The 24837-nt window shown below is 39.4% G+C and overlaps 1 protein-coding gene across 1 annotated transcript; it reads right to left on the bottom strand.

Annotated features, from left to right (window-relative positions):
* Positions 1 to 161: 161 nt before the first annotated feature.
* tmem30b.L (transmembrane protein 30B L homeolog) lies at positions 162 to 15338 on the bottom strand. Its single transcript, NM_001091426.1, has 8 exons — positions 15191 to 15338; positions 8275 to 8494; positions 7235 to 7339; positions 4587 to 4694; positions 4025 to 4115; positions 3550 to 3702; positions 1475 to 1678; positions 162 to 794 (listed from the first exon to the last, which is right to left on the bottom strand). Exons 2-8 carry the CDS (start codon positions 8485 to 8487, stop codon positions 595 to 597), a joined length of 1074 nt encoding a protein of 357 aa, NP_001084895.1. The 5' UTR covers positions 8488 to 8494; positions 15191 to 15338; the 3' UTR covers positions 162 to 594.
* Positions 15339 to 24837: the final 9499 nt, after the last annotated feature.

Here is a 24837-nt window from a genome sequence, read left to right as displayed (position 1 = left end):
ACCACAGTTTTTGTTTTTTTCTTTTATTTATGGATCTTGCCTACCCTTCCCATTTTGTTTCCAGCCATATTTTGTTTCTGTGCACTGACTGTGGTGACAGATCAACTTTTTTGTCTGCAAGGCAGGGGACTGTCAGAAGAAAAAAAAATGTGTAATACAGTTTAAATACAAATAGGTTTTATTTAATCAAAATGTAAACACAAGGAAAACCAAAGAAATGCATTTAACATTGATCTAATGTACAAATAACCTGAGTGAGTAAAATGAAATGTATTAGAAAAATTGCAAGGATGTTGTTCTAGTTAAAAAGGTTCACAAATCTGACTTAGAAAGCAGTAATAAGAATTCTATATTAATGTTTGGCAAAATATAGAGGATATCTAAATAATCAAAATCTTAAAAAACACAACCAAGATCTTAAAAAGATCTTTTCCAAGATATTTTAGATATGTACTTTTGGCATATAGCTACTTTGTAAACTTGAAATCTAAAGTCATTGGAAACATTCTTAACAGATTGTTGAAGTATTGCTTGGATTTGGATATGGCATTATAAAGTTTAGCTAGATGGAAGAAATTAACTTAATCATTTAATCTACAATGTATTACTGTCCTCATCTTCATCATCCTTTTGTGAAGTTTTCAGAAATACAATTAACATTACAATTGCTAAGAATGTACATACAGAACCACATACAAGGTAAGCAATGCCTAGAAATTGGTTTTTTCCTCCCATCCAAGACACGCTACTGAACACAATCTTTTTGCTTCCTCCAAAGCTTAGTACAGGATAATCTATAAAGGGTATTGTTAAGGATAAACAAAGAGGAGAAGTTAAGAGTTTGCAGAGCAAGCAGCTGGTGGTGCATAAGTTTTAGTCAATCACCCATAATTTTATGGGATATACTGGGATATACTGAAATATCAGCATACTGCTCTCTATAGTGTGATAGCTTTGGTGTCCATTTACTAAAGTATGTCAAAATTGACTATAACTGAATTAACATACTTTAGATAGAATAATTATCTATAACTCGTGATGATGCAGATATCCTTGAGCAAAGCTTACATGAACTTATGTTTACTAAAGATGGGTGCAACAACTGCGTTATTTATGCAAGCACAGTGGTTTATTTCAGTTATTTCTTGCAAGATAAAATAGTAATTTATGAATGTATTATTTTCAAATTGTATTGTTATCATAAATGAATACACTATTTATAATATATAGATATAATATATAGAACATTTGTACATTCTTCCCTCCCACTAAGCTATTTCTGGCATTTTAAAGTAGCTGACAAGCTGGTGCTGTAATCTTTATATACACTATACATAGAGGGCATGTTTTATACAGTGAAGAGCAAACCACTGCCCTGCTTTCAGGTCTGGCTGGTACAAAAAAATTGGTTAGCTTTTTCCAGTGTATTGGTTTGCTGTAAACATAAATCTTTGTATTATTTAAAAAAGGATACTGTACACAATCTTCAGCCGATATTCCCCAGGCGGTAGACCTGTTGTAAAATTCCCAGACTCAATTCTGCGATACAATTTCCGGAAAGTAGGCAAAGCTGCTGTTCGCATCCAAACAATGAAATCTTCATTTATAAACCCTGTGTTATAGGGATCATCCGAAAGATTGTATACAGGCGTTAACCAGTTTGGAGGCTGTGCTGTACCTGTGGAGCCAAGATATAGTAAATGTGGTAAATTATTTCTTGCTTTCAGTGAATAAAATAGAGGAGTTAGAGTTCCTAGACCCACTTTATAGCTGCACTGTTGGCTCAGCTCAATCTAGTCAGTGGCTGACTCAGGATATGGTTCATAAAACTTTGCTAAAAATTAATATGAACAAGGCACCAGGGCCAGATGGAATACACCATCGGGTTCTAAGAGAGGTTAGTTCAGTTTTAGAGTAGCTTCTATTTCTGATTTTCTCCGACTCTCTTTGATCTCATACCTATGGATTGGAAGAAAGCTGAAAGAATTCCTTTATTTAAAAAAGAATTTCAATCTCAGCCTGGCAATTATAGGCCAGTAAGCTTGACATCCGTGGTGGGCAAATTGTTTGAAGGCTTGTTAAGGCTTTACTTGGTTATGAAAGATAGCTCACAGAATAATTTGATCCAGGGACTGGTCCAATTGCCATCTTAGTCAGGAAGGATTTTTATCCCCACTGAGGCAAATTGAAATTTAAGGATATAACCAGTTGCTAGAGGATACTATTTTTATCCTCATTTACACTACAGGCATGTTTTTTCTAGTTGTGTATGAAGTACTTGTGTATGAACGCTAAGGGGGTTATTTATTAAAGGTTGAGTTGTTTTTTACCCCAAAAATTGCAAGGGTATTTTTCAGTCAAAACTAAAGTCAATGGCAGAAAATGGGTTTTTTTACAGTGGGTTTTGCTCGATAACCTAATTAATTACATTTTTTGGGGGGGGGAAATGCAATAAATTAGAGTATTCAGGTTTTTCACACAAAATTTGCTTTTTCAAGTTTTTTTCATTCATGTTTTTTCATAAATTAGAAAACATTAGAGTTGTTAGTTTATTCGAGGTATAAAAAAACCCTCAAACTTGACCTTTGATAAATAACCCCCTAAATGTCGATGGTACTTAGATTTGCACCGATAAGCCAATTATTGTACATCTCGATCAGGTAAAATATTGATCTGAATCCGAATCCAAATTTCCATATTTAAACTTATTTAGTAACAAAAAATAGTTTCATTGATTGTTCAGAGCTTTAAGTTCTCAATTCAAGTTTTCTGCCAAAAACTCCCAACATCTAGCAGGCTGTTAACCTCTTCAAATAGTTCAAGGGACCCTTGCCATCAACTTCTACAGTACCATGACAGGTTTTAGGTCTTGTATTTTCGGATTCAAGCTATTTCCAGAGTCGGGGTATAATTAATCTTGAATATTCTAGGTTTTTTTTTTTTAAATCCGAAAACGTGAGTTTTGACCCCAAAAAAAACTCGAATATTCAAATTGTCATGGAAAAAAACAACTCAAACTTAAATAAAGCTGCCCCTAAGATTTGGTTTGGATAAAGCGATATGGGCTGGTTTAATATAATAAAATTTTTAATTGTTATCAATATTTTTTCCCAAAAACTCCCAAAAAAATTTAATTTTGTTTGTCTTCACTTTTCCAAACTGGAAATGAAAATCTTAAAAAAAACAAAAACAAAAAGTAAAATCTCTCCATCTAGAACCTGCTGAAAAAAATCAACAGCTGAGGTTAACCCATCCCAATTTTAATAAAACACAAAATATAAAACAGCAGGAAAATTTCTGATCATGTTTTGTCAACATTCTGTACCATCCTCCCAAAAAAATATACATTTTTTGAATATGCCCTTAATGCTGCATTCAGATTCAACAGAACTGAAGTCTGAATCCTGGATTTGGTGCATCTCTAATTAAAAGTCAATGATTAGTTGCTGTAGGTTAGCACTAAAGTGTTTACCTTACATGTTCATCAAAAGACAGGGTCCTGCTGCTAAAAAAATATTTGTATTTGAACAAATAATATTTCAGCTTTACCTTGAAAGACTGACTTAAGGTAAGCCAAAGTTTCATTGCCGCTTGTCGGATTTCGAAATTTAACATTGTAATCAGTCCACCACGAGATTCCTTTTCCTGCGAGTGGAACTTCAACATATTCTCCATTCTCCTTATAGTACAGGGAAATCGTATCTAGAATAAATTAATTTTATAAAGTACTCCACCAGTAAGTTCCATATGCTCAGGCACAGATCTATGATTTGGGTGCCACTAGGCACTAGGGTCTAGAGTAACTTCTCCAAGGGCCCCCCATCCCTGGCAAACATGCACATGTACAGGTTTCTGGATATTGTTGCCCTAGGCCCAGGCCTTTGTGGCCTTCCCTGGCAATGCTAGTGGGGGAGTACCATGGGCCCCCCTACATGCACACACATTTCTGAAAGCATTGCTCCCACACAAAATTAGCCCATTACATACAGCCAATAACGTGACAGAAACAATATTACGATCTTACCATTAAACATGCTATTAGCAATAGCACCACAGGGAGCAATTGGGATATTTTCTGAACTCAATCGATATGGAGAACAGTCATTAGAAGGGCTCTGCAAAAAAAACCAAACAAATTAATGACTTTTTCAGTTTGTTCAGTTTTATTTTCTGACCAGTAAGAATTTTATTTTTATCTAATAAACTTCTAATATAGAAAATAAATAGTAAATCAGTAATGTTATCCCTAAATCAATGGTCAAAATTCTTATCTGTCAAAGTGTTTACAAACCTAAGTCATTGTGGCAGAGTATATCTCTATTCAACATAAGCCCATTAAAAAATGCTTGTATCGAATGTGTGCTCTGCCTGCAGTGACAGTTCTGTGAATATGCTGCTTTGTACATTACGTGAAGAAAAGGCAGCTGAACCATATAAATTGTGGTACTCAAATAGGAGTTTTTGTATTCCTTCATAAAGTACTAGAAAGCTTTTAGAGCAAATAAGATTGCGAAAAGGCACAGGTGTTTTATATGGTTTCCAAATAAGGAAGCCATGCTTTATATACAATGAATAGAATCACTTACCTTAAGATTGTCAATTAGTCCACTTAGTTGCTTTGGATCTCTTGAGATCATGTAACGATAGTGGTTCTGGTAGAAATTAGACAACTCGTAATACATAAAAACAGGTCCCTTAGAGGAATAAAAAGTGAATTTTAGTATACAGTTTGCTTTTAAAGAATAAATATTGGATAACTGAAACCCCTAATTTTGTAGGCAATGATATATACTATAATACACAAGAGCCATGAAATCCTGTTATTACAGTTTTGCTAATGAAGGCGAATTGCCCTTTAAGCTGTGAGTCTAACTTTTCCCAAGGGACCTGTTATCTTAAATTGTTACAATTACTTATTTGCTTATCTAGAAATTGTTACAAATGTATCTTATCTTCTGTTGTGGCTGTTCTGGGCTCTTTGCCAAAAGCCAATTAAGTTAAAAACTTTTTGGTTTTTTTCTGGCTGCTCGGTGCAGAGAAAAATGACACTTTCCAGTACAAATAAGGGACTGCAGGTTGAGCTCTCAAAAGAGCCTGGGAAAAGAGACAGCAGGAAGTGGAAGAGATGGGCAGAACTAGTAGGGTTTTTGCAGAAAACTTTTTAAAGCACATTCCTTCTATATTTAAAAGAGTATAATGAATTGGTACATTCTTGTTTTTTACATAATATGTCTCCTTTAAAAATACACAATAATATACTGTATGCACAATGGTCATGTGTCTTAGATTTAGAGATGTTTTATTGTCTTCCTGGTGCCTAAATGAAAATATATTCACGATTTGCTCATAAACCATTTAACATTTATTGCACCTTTATCAGAACTGGTGTTGCAATATGTAGTACATAATGAATATTATACCACGGATTAAACTAAACCTCAGTGATGGCTTGATTATATGCCAAAGAAGTAGTGTATGTATGGGTGCACTGTAAATAAGTTTGTCAGGCAGGAATTCCTTTTTTGTTGCAGTCATGTTTTCAAAATTTAGAGTGACCTATAGGGCTCTTACACATGGGTGTTTTTTGCACTTAGCATGCATTAAAAAAAACACTGCTGTATAAAAGCACTTAGAGGGGGGTTATTCGCCTTTAAACTAACTTTTAGTATGATATAGAGAGTGATATTTTGAGACAATTTGTGGTTTTTGGCTTTTTTTTCAGCAGCTCTCCAGTTTGCATTTCCAGCAATCTGGTTGCTAGAGTCCAAATTACCCTAGCAACCATGCATTGATTTCAATAAAAGAATGGAATATGAATAGCAGAGGGGCTGAATAGGAAGCGGAGTGATAAAAAGTAACAATAACCTTACAGAGCATTTATTATTTATATGGGGTCAGTGACCCCATTTGAAAGCTGGAAAGAGTCAGAAAGAAAAAGGGATATAATTCAAAAACTATGTAAAACAGGTAATGAAGACCAATTGAAAAGTTGCTTAGAATTCTAAAACATACTAAAAGTTAACTTAAAGGTGAACCACCCATTTAAAGTCAGCAGGCACTCCACCAAGCACAATTAGGTTACACCTGATGTTATTCTTCTTATGTACATTTTAGGAACAAAATCTGCCTCATGTTTGTAATTACAGGAAGTTGCCCTTGTCGTCACTTGGGCTCATTTATCAACACTGTGCAAATTTACCCATGGGCAGTTCCCTAAAGCAACCAATCAGTGATTAGCTTTTTAAAGCCAGCTACGAGTAGAACAATGAAAGCAGCTATTTGATTGGTTGCCATGGGTTACTGCCCATAGGCAAATTTGCCCAGTGTTGATAAATGAGCCTAAGTGATGACAAGTGCAATTGCCTGTAATTACAAACATGAGACAGATTTTGTTCCTAAAATGTACATAAAAAGCATTTTCAGACCGAAATCCACCTCAGGTGTAGACATCTAATAACAAGGGCCATATTTGCTAATGTATGGGTGAATCTAACCCACCATAAAATTCTCAAAATAGCAAAAATTCACCAAAATGCATTAAAGTCTATTGGTGCCAATTTGTCACGCGATGTGGCGTGTCAAATTTTTTTTAATGCATGACAATTTTTTTCACCCATTGGAGTCTGTGGGCATCATTTTTGCAGCAAATCCTGCTCACTACAATCCTGCTCTTGCACAATTTGTATTTATGATGATATTTAGGCATCTGCTCAAGACAATTACACAGACATAAAAAAGGACTAACCAGCAATACCGTGTTAAGCAACTTAAAGTTTGAGAACATTTAGCCTATAGCATACCAGAAGCCAGCCTCCACAGTGTTATCAGTAGGGAATACATAACAAAACGACCTGACATAGTATCCATATGTATTCTTTGGTGTCCACAGCAGTGGCATAACTATAGAGGGGACAGACCCCAGGGGCTTGGGGTGGCATGAGGGAATAGGAGGCACATTGGCACAGAGGACCCACAATTTGGCTTGCGTAATAGGTATAAATGTGGATGGAAGAGTCTGAAGAAATCATTTTTATTATCAAGTGTTATTTCAATTATATTTTCAACATATATAAAAAATTGTCTTCCCCATCGTATAGCTCTACAGTACACTATGCCTACGTTTGTAATTCATTTCACATATCTCTTAAACATGACAGAAATCTATACTTCTATATTTATTTAAAAGAAAAAATATAAAATACACAGTTCTGGGAACAAAGAATATTTTGTTTACCTGGAAGAATTCTGTAATGTTAAATAGGACATCACAATCGCAAGGTTTTGATGCGTTTCTGCATTGATAGCAGTGGTCTCCAGGCATAGCACCACTGTAATCATACTTTTAAGAAAATGAGGGTAGAACATGAGAATAGCCAAGCAAACTGCAGAAATTCTATACAAATCAATTAGATTAGAATACAATAGAACACAACCAGTGTGTGTGGATGTCATGTGTTATACACTGAATACCCCTACCCTATAAACAATTGTGGTGTGCTCCACACCGGCCCCCCCCAGAATTTCCCATACATTTTTTAGGGTAAGGGCCTCACAAGGAAAATTCGGGCGACTTCAGAAAATGAAGCGCTGCGACTGCCATCCCGCAGGCGATTTTTCATTATAGCCGGCGGGAAGGCAGTTCAGCGAGATTGTAGCCCCAAAGAAGAGGCAATTTGTCGTTGGGGCGACTAATCTCCCCAAATCTGCCTGTGTGCCCTTACCCTTATAAGCCTTTGCCAGCATAAACCAACTTGGTTTTAATAAACCAGTAAAAAAACGCAGATCATGTCAGCCCTTTGATATCAGGTACACTGAAATCCCACTGAGATCATGCATTTGGCCTAACATAATCACCATCTAAAATGTGATTATTATTGAAGGATGAGGTAGAAACATGTCTACAGTAAAGTTAATGCCAACTTTGCAGGTAGGGTTGCCACCCGGCTGGCATTTTACTGGCATAGCCGGTAAAACACCTGCCTGGACTGGGGCCAGTATTACAAATTTACCGGCAATGTAGCTGCTGGTAATTTGTAATACCCTTAAACGCCCTTGCCCTCTGGTGGAAACTTACCTTTTCTTCTTCATCGTGGCCCTATCCCCACCACTGGCTGGCAATTTTTTTTTAAAAAGGTGGCAACCCTTCTTGCAGGTTACCAAAGCTGGAAGCACATTAAAAAACACAATGCAGATTGGATCTGATATCAGTGCAACAATGACATGGGGCTACTGATACAGCTATCTTTTTTAATTAGTTGAAATGCTGTCACTCACCTCACTTTCCTTAATGCTGTTTGAGGAATAGTATAAACCTATGCCAATTGCTATGAAAGATAAGCCTGCAAATAAGAAGAAAGGGATAACAATGCCAGCGGAGAGTAGTGGTTGCCATGCTGGGAGTCGCTGCTGAGTAAATGCAGTGTTATCTGGTCTCTGTGATGAGAAAGGCTCGTTCTTGTTTGTCAAGTCTTTGGAAGAGGATTTCATTTTGCTGCTGTTAAAAAAAAAAAATTAGAGTGGCAAGAGTTATTTCCTCTGCTGTTCCTTCAAATTTTTCCAATTCCCTTTTTGTCCCACTTGTGCCAGGGTAGCTAAAAGAGTGGCTGGGGAAGGGGATCCTAACAACTACAAACAAAGCGGACCCAGTTGTCTGGACCCCCCCCGTGACGTCTGCTTCCTCTATAGTTATGCCACTGACCATAGGGTTATCAATTCATGTTGAAATAGGGCTAAATGGCAGAGTTAAAATAGCAGATAACAGATTATCTCTGTAGAATACCATTATACTCTACAGAGTTTAGCTGCAATGTAATCCGTCTTTTCTCCTTTTTCAGACTGAATGGCTAACCAGAAACTTGTTTATATATAGTAGTTTTTCTGTGGCAAACATACCAGTTTTACCAGTGCAGGGCAACAGTACATTATTGTATAGTTAATTTTTCAAAACACTTCAAATTTTTGGTGTTACTACTCCTTTAAGAGGCAGCAAAGAAATCATGTGAAGAGCAGAACCTTACTTGCAGAAGAAAGAGGCTGCATTCTTAGGCAATGGCACAATATGCTAGCCTATTTAGGGGGCGGTCAGCTTCTTTAAAAACCGTGGTGCAGACTGCGCCAAAAAAATGTGTGTCCGGGGCCTAAAAGAAATGCACACTCCTTTATACCGGCACTACCATGATAACCGTTCTCCAATGAAGGGCACTTTGTATGCCCCGCAAACAATGATAGTAGGACTCATGGGACTTGTTATCGTGAACAAAAATTATTTAATTATAGTCAGTGTTTTTGTTCTACCATGGGGACCTTTCTAATGACATATAAAAACAACTTCACAAACTGAAATTGGTTAGATGAAAGTGAAACAGGCACCAAAACCCCTGTGACTTCAAATGCAAATTAAATGTAAACATTGAATCACCAATCTGTAGTAAAATTATTTTTCTTTCCATCAAAAGATCAGTGGTAGTCAACTGTATTAACCACACATAGCACATGACTTAAAGGGGTTGTTCACCTTTTGGAAAATAAAGCTAATTTAACAGCCCATGTCATAAAAACGTTTTTGTAATGTATCTTTAGTACTTAAAATGTTTGCCTTCAGAGATACATACCATAGAAGTGGATAATCTCTGCAAAAACTCAGTTCTTTGATCCGATTGGCTGAATCTTGCCAGCCAATGGAATTGAAGATATGCAAATGTAGCAGGAGAGTGAGAGCATGAGCAGTACAGATTCAGTCGTGAACTTCTTAACACATAAGAGAACTGAGAGAGGTTTTGCAGAGATGATCCATAGCTTCTGTAGTATGTATCTCTGAAACATTTTAGGTAATAAAGATAAATTACAAAAACGTTTTTTATGACATGGGCTGTTAAATTAGCTTTATTGTCCAAAAGGCAAACAACCCCTTTAACCCTTTCCCTGCCAGCCGTTTTGTCCTAGATGCGAACATCTACTGCCAAGCAGTTTTTAGATATTTTGCACTCTTTCACTTTAAGGGCCTTTCCTGGGGTGGTCTTTTAGTTTACCCAGGAAAACAATATATTGTTTTTTTCAGGACAACCTGAATTTTGGTGTAATTCTACTTCTGTAAAAAAATATAGGCTTCTAAGTTTCCAATAAAATGAAAAAACTCATGTTTCACAAAGAACAATCACATATATCAGAAACATCATTTATTTTATGTACGAGAACACAGCCAATTTGGAAAGGTCTATGTCTCCTGAACGCGCCAATACCAAATATATATAGTTTTATGGAGATTTCTCACTTGTATAGATCAAAATCTACAAGCAGTACACTACCAAATTTCCAAAGCACCGCTCTCCAAACGGCATACTTCTGATTTCAAGGCCAAACATTCCACTAACAGTAGGTTTACCCTAGAAAACTACCCATTATTAGAAAGAACAGATTCTGGTGAATCAAAAATGGGTAAATATATCGTTGTACTCCAAACTACCAAGTTGCAATTGTTTCCTAAAGTTATAATGTTTTATAGAAATTGGTGAATTTTTTGAAAAATGACCTCAAAGCTTCCAATCTACAGAATCATATCTCCCACACATCATTAGGTATCAATGTAAAACACCCCAAATATGAAAGCCTGGGGTCCACTGAAAAGTTTGATGCCCAATATGTATAAGTGTACCCAAGCATGTGGCATATAGGGGCCCTAAAATGTAGACACCTCATTTGAGCTATCAGTTCTGTAATTCCAGATACTGCAAAATCAACACATTTGCATCGTTTTGGGGGGGTGTAAAAGTAGAAAAAAGTAAGTTCACCCCAGAAAACCATATATTTTCGGAAAGTACACATTCCCACGAATCTAAATTGGGTATGCATGTCTTTGTACTCCAAAGTACCAAGCCGCAAACCATTCCTAAATTTGGTGATTTTGGCGACATTTCCAAAAATCACCTCAAAATTTCTACCCTGCAGCATTGTATTACCCACATACTTTTAGGTATCAAGATAAATAACCCCAAATATGAAAGCCTAGGGTCCTCTGAACAGTTTGATGCCCAATATGTATAGGTGTACCCAAGCATGTGGCATACAGGGGCCCCAAAAGGAAGACCCCCATATGGTCTGTCATTTCAGGTACAGCAAAATCAACACATTTACATAGTTTTGGGGGGGTTGTAAAAGTAGAATAAAGTAAGTTCACCCCAGAAAACCATATATTTTCGGAAAGTACACATTCCCATGAATCTAAATTGGGTATGCATGTCTTTGTACTCCAAAGTACCAAGCCACAAACCATTCCTAAATTTGGTGATTTTGGCAACATTTCCAAAAATCACCTCAAAATTTCTACCCTGCAGCATTGTATTACCCACATACTTTTAGGTATCAAGATAAATAACCCCAAATATGAAAGCCTAGGGTCCTCTGAACAGTTTGGTGCCCAATATGTATAGGTGTACCCAAGCATGTGGCATACAGGGGCCCCAAAAGGAAGACTCCCATATGGTCTGTCATTTCAGGTACAGCAAAATCAACACATTTACATTGTTTTGGGGGGGTCAAAAGTAGAAAAAAGTAAGTTCATCCCAGAAAACCATATATTTTCGGAAAGTATACATTCCCACGAATCTAAATTGGGTATGCATGTCTTTGTACTCCAAAGTACCAAGCCGCAAACCATTCCTAAATTTGGTAATTTTGCTGACATTTCCAAAAATCACCTCAAAATTTCTACCTTGCAGCATCGTATTACCCACATACTTTTAGGTATCAGGTATCAAGAGAAATCACCCCGAATATGAAAGCATGGGGTCCTCTGAACAGTTTTATGCCCAATATATATAGGTGTACCCAAGCACGTGGCATACAGGGGCCCCAAAACGAAGACCCCCCCATATGGTCTGTCATTTCAGGTAGCGCAAAAGCAACCCATTTACATCATTTTGAGAGGGGCAAAGTTAGAAAAGAGTAATTTCACCCCAGAACACCATATATTTTTTGGAAAGTACACATTCCCCCGAATACAAATTGGGTATGCGTGTCTTTGTACTCCAAAGTACCATACTGCAAAGCTACGCTAAATGCTGTTGTTTTTATGACATTTCTAAAAAATTACCTAAAAATATTGTAATTGGCTGCATTTTTCTCACCCACTTTCTTACATACAATTGTAAAACACCCTAAATATTGATGCCAAGGGTCTACTGAACAGTTTGATGCCCAATATGCATAGATATACCAAAGCAGCTGGCATGTGCGGACCCCAAATACAAATAGTGCATATGAATTTTCTCGGCTGCCGATTCGCCTTCTGTGAACAAAGACCTTTGACTGCGCATTGTGTGCCACAAGACCCTCCTAACGGCACAAAGACCCCCAAAACTATATATATTTGGAAAGTACACATTCTGACGAATCCAAATTTGCTAAAAATGTGTTTGTACTCCAAATGATCAAAGAGCAAATGACGCTAAAAGGAACAACAATGAAAGCATAAAATACCAAAAATCAAATACAATTAGGCAAATCAATAAAATAACAAAATAACTGATCCAACAGTGTGGTTAGTGGTCAGAATGCTTGATCCACTAGTCACACTGGTAAAGCAACAGTTTTTTAGAGAATTACAAGAAGGAAACTGGTAAACTGAAGAACTAAAAAAAAAAAAAACCAACAAAGATCCTATAAGTGTGTGTTTGTGTATACATGTGTGTGTTTGTGTATACATGTGTGTACAGCTCTGACAAGTGTATAAGTGTGTGTATATCTGTATGTGACCCTGTAAAATACATAAAAAGCCAGTAAATTAAAAAAAAAATAATCTACCTTTAGTTATATGTGTGCTGTGTATGTGTAAATGGATGTATGTATGTTTGATTGCATGTATGTGTGTGTGTGTAACTGTGTAAATAGAAGGGCACTTACAGTTTTTTGGAGAAGAAGGGATCAGAAGCAGATCTGCAGACTCCAGGATCGCAGAGATCAACAGCAGGAAGTGCGTGGGCAGAGCTTCACACGAGGTCGGTCCAGGAAGAAGCAGCACAGGGGGAGCAGCATACAGCAGCCAGGATCAGGAAAGAAGTCGGGTCCTGCGACAATCGCAGCACAGGACCCGACTGGCAGCCCCCTAGGCTAGTTGTTTTGGGGGTGGAGGGGCCAGGAGAACCTCTCTGCACTTTGATTTTTGCAGGAGTGCAGAGAGGCAGCTGATTAAAGAAAGAACGTAGCTCCTACGTTCTTGGCACTTGCAGCCTTTTTTTAAAATAACGTAGGAGCTACGTTCTTGGCAGGGAAAGGGTTAAATGTACTAGGTCAGTGATCCCCAACCAGTAGCTTGTGAGCAACTTGTTGCACCCCAACCCCTTGGATGTTTCTCTCAGTGGCCTCAAAGCAGGTGCTTATGTTTGAATTCCAGGCTTGAAGGCAAGATTTGGTTGCATAAAAACCAGATGTGCTGCCAAACAGAGCCTCCTGTAGGCTGCCAGTCCACATAGGGTCTATCAATAGCCAATCACAACCCTTATTTGGCACCACCTAGGAACTTTGTTTCATGCGTGTGTTGCTCCCCAACTCTTTTTACATCTGAATGTTGCTCACGGGTGAAAACGGTTGGGAACCCCTGTTCTAGGTGATGCATAAAAAAACATTTAGCCATATAGGTATGAATGAGATATGGTGGGAGTGAGAAAAGCAGAGAATTGCCATGATTGAGATAGATCATTATAGGTAGACCACCAGATAGGGTTGAACAGTTCAGGTGGCAATGAGCGGCTCTATAGCTTGTATCTTATGAGTTTCTGTAGTAACCATGGGACTGTGGTCGCACAAAGAACTTCTGTATAGTGTCTTGTGTCTTTTCTTTTTCAGATAAATATCACTCTGGCACCACACCAAATAAAATAGAAAATCTAGCAGTGGTGTTATACCATACAACCGACCCCCTGTCCCTCAGGCCCACTGTGGCAGTGGGGTCTTCTGTATGGTATTCCCCCTTACAAATTACTTTGGGTGGGACGTTTGGCATGTAAGAATGGTGTGCAAAGGGCCTCCCATAACATTTTTTCAGGGTGGGGCCTTGTCAGTCATAATTACACCACTGGATAAGAGAGTGAGAAAGAGGTGGTAATTGTAGGGCTCCCTTGCAAGCAAAGCAATGGACGGTCAATAAGAGCTGTTATTATTTAGACAGCTTTGCATAATAGAGAAGCCCACTAGAAATCTTTGACTTTTGGGGCGTTATGGTTGACTTTGGCATTTTGTTCTCAGATAGGATAATAGGGGTGTATTCAATGTTTTAGTGCCACAAAATCATCACTGCCACATTCAATTCACTTGACTGGGAAATGTGCGACAGTGCTGGAACTGGTGGATATTAGCCTGAAAATGCTTAATGGACAGCCTGTTAAACATCAAGATTCAGTAGAAAAGCATACCTTCAATAAGTTTAATAGTGCTCATTAAATGCCTCATTTAAAAGATTTAGCTGTGACAGCACAATACCTATTAATTAAAATAATTGCCCCTTTAAAAGAGAACAAAACCCCCTTGCTAATAAAACCCCTACCCTCCATAGTCCCCCCCTCCCTGCTCTCCCCCCCTACAAGTGTTCACACAAGTAAATGCCCCCAAGCTGGTAATTACCCCTCATTGCAGATTCAGAGCAGCAGAGCTCACGGGCACGATCTTGCGGCACTTCGGGAATCTTAGATTCCCTTCTGCAATTTCCGTGGCTTTCGGCGCATGCAAAGTTATTCGGGACTGGAATATTGCTACAACTGCGCATGCGTCGATACGACGCTTATTTGCTGAAGATCGCCCCTTTGAGCTCCACTGTGCTGACTCTGCAACCATCAGTAGCCATTCAAATTGTCTGGTTTATATATACACAGCACCAAATAACATAAGAAAGCACACATTATGACAAAATAGCATTAAACTGGTGAAACATGGTTAATGTTCAAACACATTGTATAAATGAACATATTTGCGCTAACTCTACTTCTGTAAATTTCCCTCCATAGGAGGTTATAACATTGATATTGCACCCCTGTGTGCTTTTCGAGCTTAATCCAACAGAAAATCATATTAGATGATTAGAACAATGCCATTGGTACGGTTTAAAAAAACAGAACAAAAAATACAGGCCTCTCTACAAAGTAAAGTTCTAATATAGTAATGTTGCCCGGATCCAATAAAAAAAAAGCTAGTAATATCTTACATGTTGTGGAACTGAATTTCTTGTTGTCTTTTCTTTTCAGTATACGAATGTAGAGTCCTGTTGCTTCGTATAAACACGAGCCTAGTAGCCACTCCTAGCTGCAGACAAGGTGGATAAACCAGTTATCCTACAGCTGTCTCCTTATCTCTAGAAAGCTAGTCTCCTAGTCATTAAGGTGCAGCTTGTTCAGCCCCTTTAACTGCTTCCAGCTACACTTAAAATCATAAGTGTTACTTCATCCTGCTTAAGATACAGTGTAACAAATATACAAATCTGCGGGAGTGATGTAACAGTCAAAACAGTACAGATGTCCATTAAAGATAAAGAAGGAGATATCTTTTATTTTAAAAGAGGTCATAGGTTACATTCACTAATACATTTGCAAAATGTTCAGGGATTATCAAAACCAAATAAAGTTTTGTTAGTGGATGAGCCTATTTCATTCCAACTCTTAAACCTTAGAATGTAACTGAACACGTCATCGGTGTAAAAACCTACAAAAGTTTCCCAGGTTGAAAGACCAATTACTAATAGGTTAAGCAAACATAGCATCTGATTCCATTGCATCTGATTCGTTGTACCCAAAGGCATTCAAATCTGTGTTTCAGCACAGTTGTGTTCCATTGTGTGTTTTTAAACACATGATGCTTTTTACGTATGTAAGTTGTTCTCGGGCATATTAAAACAGATGCATGTCAAACTTTAAGAATAAAAAACATAAATATGCAGTTTTTCTACTTGGACGTCTCGGCTTGCATTCCAATAGATGCACATTGATACGCCCTTGTATAAGAATCCTTACATACAAAGTCAAACAAAGACACTTTTGTCAAAAGTCCAGGAGCTTTTACATTTATTTATTATGAAAGCCTTTTTCTTATTAGGTCACCCTATGGTTTAAGATTACTTTTTAGCATACCATTTACATGGGGATCTTTTATCTCGAAAACTCATTATCCAGAAAACCCTGAAATACAGTAGTGCCTTTCCATTAGTTTTCCATAAACCATTTTTAAACCCTACATTGTATGTGATGGTAACTAAGCTAGCATGTATCCACATTGGTGGCAATGCAATCCTTTAGGGTTATCCATATTTACATTTTTAGTAGTCTTAAGGCATGATGATCTACATTTTGGAAAGATACTTTATTCAGGAAAACTCAGATGCTAAGCATTCGTAATAACATCCCTTATTTATACATTTTGGATTATGTTAGGTGGAGATTTGGTAGTTCTAGTTCAGCAACACCAGGAGTTACCCATATTTGCTCTAATTGTATAAAAACATGTGTTAAAAGGAAAATATAATTTATGTAATGGTATGTGTGCACAAGCAATTATTTTGTGTTTGGTATTTCCCTGTTGTTACAGATCCTAAAAGAAGATTGATCACATTTAACACTTGTGCTGCTATGTAGTGGAGCAAATCAAAATCTACTGCATGTCTATATACATGCATATTCACTGTCTGTTTACCTTTTGACACTTAATTGCACAGTGCTGGGTGGGATCTGCACCCCCCATGTAGGTATCCAGAAACAGAACCAGCTTTTGGATGCAATTCAATATAGGCTATATATGCTTGTGGGTGACTGTGTTAGGGCTCCTACTGACGAGCGGTTGAAGCTTCGCTCCCCTGCGTTCCGTTTTTTCTGCGTTCAGCCGCAGGGGAGCGCAGGAATAGACGCATTAGGTTTAATTCAATGGGGCTGTACTCACACTGGCGCCACGGGCAGGTTGAGACGCAACATGCTGCATTTTTCCTGCGGTCGGCGCCTACATGCGCCTGTGTGAGTACAGCCCCATTGAAAAAAACCTAATGCATCTATTCCTGCGTTCCCCTGCGGCTGAACGCAGAAAAACGGAACGCAGGGGAGCGCAGCTTCAACCGCTCATCAGTAAGAGCCCTAAGAAAGTGGATACATAACATTTAAGAGGTGTGCCCCTTCATCAGTTGTGCAGCATTTAGGGTAGGACTACATGGATGTTTTTGGCGCAATCCGACGCGCTGCAACAATATGCCAGCGTCAAATCGTATGCAACGGAAATAAGGTAAGTGAATGCATTGTCAGATGGTGTCGTAGTGTTGATCCGACGCGACACAACTGTCAGATGCAGACGCTGTACACTGCGTCTGCATCCGACAGACGTGTCGCATCAACGCTGCGACTTCATCCGGCATTTCCATTACTTATCTTATTAGTTTTGTTGCAGCGCGTCGGATCGCGACGAAAACGTCCATGTAGTCCTACCCTTAATCACTGAATCTCTTAAATAGACACAGAACTTTCGGCATTCCGTGGTGCTGGGAGATAATGCATTGTATGCAGAAATTTTCAAATATCATTTAGTTAAGTTCAAACTACCCACTGTCTGCATGTCTGCAATATATAAATATATACACAAGAGCCATGAATATCCTGTAAATGATAAACTTATAAACGGTGCTTAGTGATGCCATCAGTTATAATAGAAGCTTAGTGATCTCTGTCACTTGACTCTGTGAAACTGGTGTATTAATTATAAAAGTACCCCCTGTTGCAAAATATGAAAAATATGAGAACATTAGGAGTCACCTTGGAGTTTCATGACCTGTATAAAAACACTCTGCCTTCGGCCTCAAGCTTTTATATGGTAATGGAACTCAGGGCCGCAATTTGAAATCACAGGGCCCCGTACAACAACATTTTCATGGCCCCCCGGGCCCCAGCCACCCTGACGCCCAAGCCCCACTCCAGACCCCGTCCACTCCACATCACAGTTAAAAGACCACACAGACATCAGCGCTAAAAAAGTAACCCCCGCCCACACACAAGTTATAAAAAGCTATTGATGGTCAGGGCTCCCTGGGGCCCCAAAAATATTTTTAAAAAAAACATTGGTGGCAGGGGCCTATAGAATATTGAAATAATACATTGGTGGCCAGGGGATTAAAAAACAAAAAGCAAAACGGTGTTTAGTAGAATTGAACTCATGGCTTCAACTTCGGCTCCTTTCGTGACTTTGGGTCTTTTCACCGCTTCAGGACTTGAATAGTGATGGGCGAATTTATTCGCCAGGCGCAAATTCGAATTTGCGCGATTCGCCGCCAGCGAATAAATTCGCAAAACGCCCGCGAATAAATTCGCAAAACGCCCGCGAAAATTCGCGTCAAAAATTTACCGGTGTCAAAATTTTTTTTTCGAAAAAACGGACGCTGGCGTCAAAAACGGGCGCCCGCGTCAAAAACGAGACGCCGGCACCGTTTCGCGAAAATCCCCCCATCGCTAGACTTGAACTTCAGCTGTTTTCCTGACTTCAGGTCTTTTTCGCAGTTTCGGGACTTCGGCTTTGGCTATTTTCGTGCCTTTGGGTCTTTTCACCGCTTCGGGAGTTCGGCTGTTCGGCTGGCCGCAAATCTTCGGCACTTGCAAGGGGGCCCGGCTTTTTCAAAACTGCAGCACTGCCGGGCACCCCTTCATGCCCGGGTCCGGGACACTTGTCCCCCCCCTGATGGCAGCCCTGATGGAACTCCTCGGTAACTTATAACATCATTTTATTTTACAATACAATCCAGAATGATTTGCCATTGAGAATCCTACTTACCATCTCTACATCATTCATCTTAATATTATCTAACATACAGCCATTACTGTGCAACTTTAGATTCCTAGTACTCAGTATTAGGAATCTAAAAGTTGCACAGTAATTTCTGTATGTTAGATAATATTAAGTTGTATTGTAATAAAATACCAGAAGGCCAAACAGTTATTAAATGGATCCTTTTTAGCCAAACTATGTTTAATACATTCTTTTGAAGCTCAAACTGCAGAAGCAAAGAACAATGAGTTGTATATACATAATCAGGAAGAATTATTGTTGAAGAATTCTCTTGCATTTATTGGGGTAGCTGTAATAAAGTTTAAATGAGCAAAGATACTTTAAAGGGGTTGTTCACCTTTACTTTAAATTTTCGTATGATGTAGAGAGTGTTATTCTAAATTGAATTGCAATTGGTCTTTATTTTTTATATTTGTGTTTTTTTAAAATGTTTTCACTTTTTGTTCAGCAGCTCTTCAGGCTGGAATTTCAACAACTATCTGGTTGCTGGGGCCCAATTTAACCTAGCAACCAGCCAGTGGTATTTACAGTATTGCTGTTTGGAAAGAATATACTTTGAAAGGGGCGTGACACATGTCTCTTTACTAGAAGTGGAAAGTTTGACAAAAGGTTTAGACGCTTCATTACTCATGTGCATTTAAAAGTTCATGTGCAAACTAGAAAGGGAAGTTTGAGAACAAACTTCATGTTAGTTGGAAAAAAACATGTGAACCCACTCAATGAAATCTGATTGGCTTTTGTTGTCTCCGCCCCCTTTTTGTGACATTAAACCTTAGTCCCCCAGTGACCAACTGTGAAGTTTGGGGATACTGGCATCAAATGTTTGAGAATGGCTGCAGTTTTAATTTTCCCATTCAAGTTAATGCAGTTATTGGCTCTTCCCACTTTTGGTCGTCCAACCAGTATTGCCTTTTCATTCAGTTTAAGCACATGACTATATGATTCAAGTTTGGTGAGTGCATCTTCAAAGCTGTAACAGTGGCAGCCATTTGAAAATCTTCCCTGTCAAAGTCAATGAAATAATTGGGGTGTTCTGAGTGCCACCTCAAATAGACACAAGCAACCTGCTCCGCTATAGGTTGATGAAGTGCAGAGAGTTTGGGTGCTGTACCCATAAAACTGTAGGAGGAGTAGCTTTTAGAAGGGGGGGGGTCGCTAAGAATTACGAGAATAAGAAGTGGAAGAATAAGGTGAAGTCGAAGAACAATATGTTGGTTTTTTCAAACCAACATAATTATCCTTCTCTAAAGGAAAACCTATATGCAAAAGTTGATGTGATGGAATAATAATATTAGTAATCAGTGAGGTATTGTATATATTGTAAGATATGGGTGTCTAAAGGGCACGATATTGTGTGTATTTCACCAGCATTAAGCTGGTGATTTCAAAACTCCAGGGAAAAGTGTGGTGCTGCAGCAAGTAATGCTGCTTCATTCTGCTCCAGCTCAGTAAAAGCTGTGTTAAGGGTCCCTGGATTGGATGGAAGAGAGCAGGGTGTGCTTCCATTCCTTGCTCCAAGCTAAAGGCAGCTAAGTAAGTAGCTACAGGTTTGATGTAGTTAAAAGGAGGTGTGGAGGAAAACCTCAGTGCTACTTTCCTCTAGAGACCTCCTGGAGTGGAGGAGGGTGAGGGGCCACATGTGCTTGTGAGCTCCAGGTAATAAGAGTGATTCCCCTGAGTTGGAGTGAGTACAAGAGAAACCGCTCCCAGGCGACAAGTGTGCCCAGAGAGGATTCTGGGATTTATGGTCTGCTGAAAGCCAGTGAGCGCAAAACTCAAAAGTGAGTAAAGAGAACTCCAGTAAGGGTGTGAAGCTGGACTATTTATGTTATGTGATCCCCCCTCATGGGGGGCCAATGGGCTGAAGAATTGTGTTTTGTTGAAAATAAAAGCTAGCAAAGCTGGAGTTTAAACATGAAAGACTTTGTCAGTGTCCACTTCTGTGCTGAATTCTGTGCCGTGGCCTTGGATTTCGCTATCGGAAGCTCACAATATGCACAATTCTCAGGAGATTACAAACTCTGCACCACAGTCCTCTATTATCATTTTATTCCCCTTGTTGTAGTTTTGCCATTTAAGGCTTATACCTGTAGCATACACTTTGTCCTTGTCCACAGGTGTTTGGTGGCAGGTTGAGTGGTTTAAAAAAACAAAAAATTCAAATATTTTTATTTCTGTACAGTAACCTGAGTGCTGTCCCCATAAAGCTGCTGCTCTTGGTGCCTATATAGAAGGTATGGCCCTGGTAGATTCTATTCAAGTAACTGACAGGCTACACAGTCATGTTTGCATGCTTCTCCACTGGCTAAAAAACAAAGAATGCCAAGGCCTTCTCTGCCTTATACACCTGCTAAACAAAACTGAAATGTAAATACGTGAACACACATACTTTAGTAAACTTTTGCACAATGGACAATAAACGGTTCAGTAGACCTATAGCTTTCATGTCTATGGTGTTTTATATTGGTACTTAAAGGACATGTAAAGCTTACATTTTCCAACCATATAAATAAGTTGGCCATATCTTCCCTACCAAGCTACATTGTTTGTATTGTATTTACTCCCTCCATTTGCCAGCACCATCACAGGCGTCCCTGCCGACCCCCTCCCACTAGACCACCAAGGTAGGTTGTTACATCACCCCCCCTCTAGGGGGGGCCACTGGACCCCCAGGTCTCTCAGGAAACATCTGATGGAATAGTTTCCTGAGACGCTCAGCCCTGATGTCACTAACCGAAACCCAAGAGTTCTCCTCAGGGCCATAACCCTTCCATTTGACCAAGTACTGCAGCTTACCTCGCACGAGGCGAGAATCGAGGAGCTCTTGGACTTCAAATTCAGACTGACCTTCAACTCATACTGGGGGAGGAACAGACAATTGACTTACCTGTGAAGCTGGCTTTAGAAGAGAGACATGAAAAGAATTAGAAATTTTGAAATTATCAGGCAGTTTGAGACAAAAAGAAGAGGGATTAATTATTTCAATGATGGGATATGGACCAATGAACCTGGGCCCCAACTTGAGAGAGGGGACTTCAAGCTTAATGTTCTTTGTAGACAACCATACAGAGTCTCCTACCTGATATTTGGTTGCCTCTCTGCGAGGCCTATCAGCCCCTTTTTTCTGAGCGGTTGTAGCTGCAGAAAGAGAGTCATGCACCCCAGACCAAATTTTTGCAAATTGTGTAATAGAAGAGTTGACAGAGGGTACAGGGGACAAAGAACCAGAAAAAGAAAATGCTTTGGGATGTAAACCGTTGACAATAAAGAATGGGGATTCACCAGTAGAAGAATGAGTTGCATTATTATAAACTAACTCTGCCCAGGGCAATAGTTCAGCCCATGAGGACTGTTTGTCAGACACATAACACCTTAAAAATTGCTCAAGGGATTGATTAACCCTTCGGTTTGACCATTTGTTTGAGGGTGATATGCGGTAGAAAATTAAAATTTAATACCAACCAAAGAGCAGGAAACTTTGAAACAAATTGTACCCCTCTGTCAGAAACAATATTGACAAGAAACCTATGCAACTTAAAAATGTTAGAAATTAATAATTCGGCTAAGGTTTTGGCAGAAGGGAAGTGTGGGAGGGAAATGAAGTGGCTCTTTTGCTAAACCTATCCACCACCACCCAAATAACAGTTTTCCCTGAGAGGAAGGAAGATTGACAATAAAATCCATTGAAAGATGGGACCATGGTCTGTCAGGAATTGGAAGTGGCCTTAACAACCTTTGTGATAATTTTTTAGAGGATTTTGACCTCTGACAAATAAGACAAGAACTAACAAATTTTCAGACGTCCTGCTTAAAGGAAGGCCACCAAACATTTAGAGACAAAAGGGACACCGTTTTAGCGATGCCAGGATGTCCCACCATTTTGGATTTATGGGCTTCATCCAAAACCTGTTCACTCAAATTTTCTGGAACAAATAATCTACCCGAGGGACCTCGGGTAGTCTATACAGGGAAGAAAGACCACCATCTTTTGTCTGATAAAACCTCTTTGTAGGTTTTCCTGGATATATTCTTTCATTGCCTGGGCTTCAGGCAAGGAGAGAGGGTAAGTTTCACCATGAGGGGGAGTAGATCCAGGAATAAGATTGATTGGACAGTCATACTGTCTATGTGGGGGTAAGATCTCTGCGGCCTTCTTAGAGAACACATCAGAAAAGCTTGCATAAGCTGCAGGTAACCCCTCAAGGGACGAGACTGCCACCACTGGAGGAAGGCAAGAACCCTTACATTTAGAACCCCATTGGAGAATCTCCCCTGTTACCCAATCTACATGTGGGTTATGTGCCTGAAGCCAAGGTAATCCTAAAATCAGAGGGGAAGAAGCACCCTCAATAATGAAAAAGGCTAGTTCCTCAAAGTGTGAGTTGTTGGAACACATGGATAGAACTACAGTTTTCTTGGTTACCAGGCCTGAACCTAAAGGTTTTTTGTCCATCGCTAAAATTCTCATAGGAGGGCTAAGAGAGGTTAAAGGAACATTAAACCTTACTGTGAAGGCAGCATCCAGAAAATTCCCCTCTGCAATAGAATCCACAAAAGCTGAGACCTTGACAGAGCCCGTAGGCCATGTTAATTTAACCGGTATCATAATCCTAGAGGAAGAATGGGGAGAGGAAACCCAAATGGAGCTCCCCTTCTCCATTTAGGCTTGGAAGTTTCCCGGCCTCTTAGGACATAGATTTAGAAAATGATCCTTTTCCCCAAATTAAATACAAAGACCCAAATTCCGCCTGCGGGCCTTTTCCTCAGGAGTTAGATGGGATATGCCCAGTTGCATAGGTTCTTCCTGAGGTAAAGGCACAGAGGGATTAGGAGTTTTGACATTAGTAACCACATTGGGAAGGAAAGACTTAACATTGGTAATCCCAGAATGAAAAGAAGTTCCCCTCTCACCCCTTCTCTCCCTCTGTCTTCTATCTACTTGGATGGCTAGAGACATGAGGTCATCCAGGTTAGTAGATAGAGGGTAATTCACTAGGCTGTCTTTGACAGAGTCTGGGAGCACTATCCGGAATTGGCTACGAATGATTTGAAGATTTTAATACGGCACTTTATCCAATGCCTGCCATAGAAAAAAATAATGTCAACCCAAAGTAAAAGTCTTGTCATTGTTGGATGAAAAGGATGGCTTTTGACACATTAAACTGAATAAAAGCAGCGATTATCTCACCGCATTCTGGATCCCTTTTGGACAATACCAAAAAGTTACTAATTTGGTACATTAGAGAATACTTATACTTTAGTACTGCTGTGCCAGGATACTTTCTGCACAGTCACAGGCGATAATGACAATAATATCATTTGACTCTTAAGGCCCCCATACACGGGCCGATAACAGTTGGCGACAAACTGAGTCGGCAGCTTATTGGCCCATGTGTGAGGACCCTCCGACAGGCTTCCCCGATTGATATCTGTCCGAATGTATTGCCTCTGAAAGCAGGGGGGCCCAGCTAATCAAGTAAGTGAAGCATGGCCGGCCCAACCCCCCTTAGACACAAAACCTGGGCAAGCAATTTTATTGGGGGGATCTGGCCAATTTTTTTTTACTTGCAGGGGGGCCATTGATCACCAATGGCTTTTTATCACTTGTGGGGGGGCCCAGGCCATCAAATTTTTTTTACATGCAGGGAGCCGCTGATCACCAATGGCTTTTTATAACTTGGGGGGGCCCTGCCACCAATGTTTTTTTTTAAAAAAAAAAAAGCTTTTATGGGGGCCCTGCCACCAATGTTTTTTTTTTTAACTTATAGTGGGGCCCTGATCACCAATTTTTTTTTTAACTTTTTTAACCCTGACCACCAATTTTTTTAAAAAAATTTTATGGGGGGGCCTGGCACCACAGTTTTTTTCTAACTTATAAGGGGGCCTGACCATCAATAGCTTTTTATAACTTGTGTGTGGGGGGTTACTTTTTTTAGCACTGATGTCTATGTGGTCTTTTAACTGTGGTGTGGAGTGGGCGCGATTTAGGGTGGGGCATGGGGGCCGGGTGGGCGGGCCCTGAAAATTTTGTTGTACGGGGCCCCG

The sequence above is a fragment of the Xenopus laevis genome, chromosome 2L (assembly GCF_017654675.1).
Source record: "Xenopus laevis strain J_2021 chromosome 2L, Xenopus_laevis_v10.1, whole genome shotgun sequence".
Classification (NCBI taxonomy): Eukaryota; Metazoa; Chordata; class Amphibia; order Anura; family Pipidae; genus Xenopus; species Xenopus laevis.
The sequence above is the reverse complement of the archived record's forward strand: the minus strand, read 5'-3'. Positions and strand labels throughout refer to the sequence as shown.

Coding starts and splice junctions, on each gene's coding strand:
- tmem30b.L (NM_001091426.1), bottom strand. CDS start 8,487: ATGAAATCCTCTTCCAAAGACTTGACAAACAAGAACGAGCCTTTCTCA. Junction 1,679..3,549: donor CCTTAAGTCAGTCTTTCAAG/GTAAAGCTGAAA, acceptor TTGGCTCCACAG/GTACAGCACAGCCTCCAAAC. Junction 795..1,474: donor TCGGCTGAAGATTGTGTACA/GTATCCTTTTTT, acceptor TACCCTTTATAG/ATTATCCTGTACTAAGCTTT.